Genomic DNA, 233 nt, shown 5'->3' with positions numbered 1-233 from the left:
GCAGGAGGACAGCGGGCTGCATGCCCTGGCTCGGCTCTCCGAGATCGATGTCTCCACGGAGGGGGTGAAAGGTGCAAAGAGCTTCTTCGAGGCCAAGGTGAGGCAAGTGCCATGGCACAAGAGGTCCTGATGCAGGATGAGGATGGATGAGGGTGGTTCGGTGTCATCTCACTGAGGACAATGTGTGGGCAGCGGTGGAGATGTTGAGGTGAGCAGCATTGCTTGGAGGGGTT

The 233-nt window shown here is 58.8% G+C and overlaps 1 protein-coding gene across 1 annotated transcript in view; it reads left to right on the top strand.

Annotated features, from left to right (window-relative positions):
* LOC104277090 (EF-hand domain-containing protein D2-like) overlaps positions 1 to 233 on the top strand; it is a gene marked incomplete at its 5' end in the record, with an annotated part of 724 nt that overhangs the window by 328 nt on the left and 163 nt on the right. Inside the window, one exon of the mRNA XM_009873633.1 lies at positions 5 to 106. Within this exon, the coding sequence (XP_009871935.1) occupies positions 5 to 106 (102 nt within the window). The remainder of the gene's footprint in view (positions 1 to 4; positions 107 to 233) is intronic.

This window comes from Apaloderma vittatum, unplaced genomic scaffold (genome assembly GCF_000703405.1).
Source record: "Apaloderma vittatum isolate BGI_N311 unplaced genomic scaffold, ASM70340v1 scaffold32497, whole genome shotgun sequence".
NCBI lineage: Eukaryota > Metazoa > Chordata > Aves > Trogoniformes > Trogonidae > Apaloderma > Apaloderma vittatum.
The sequence above is the reverse complement of the archived record's forward strand: the minus strand, read 5'-3'. Positions and strand labels throughout refer to the sequence as shown.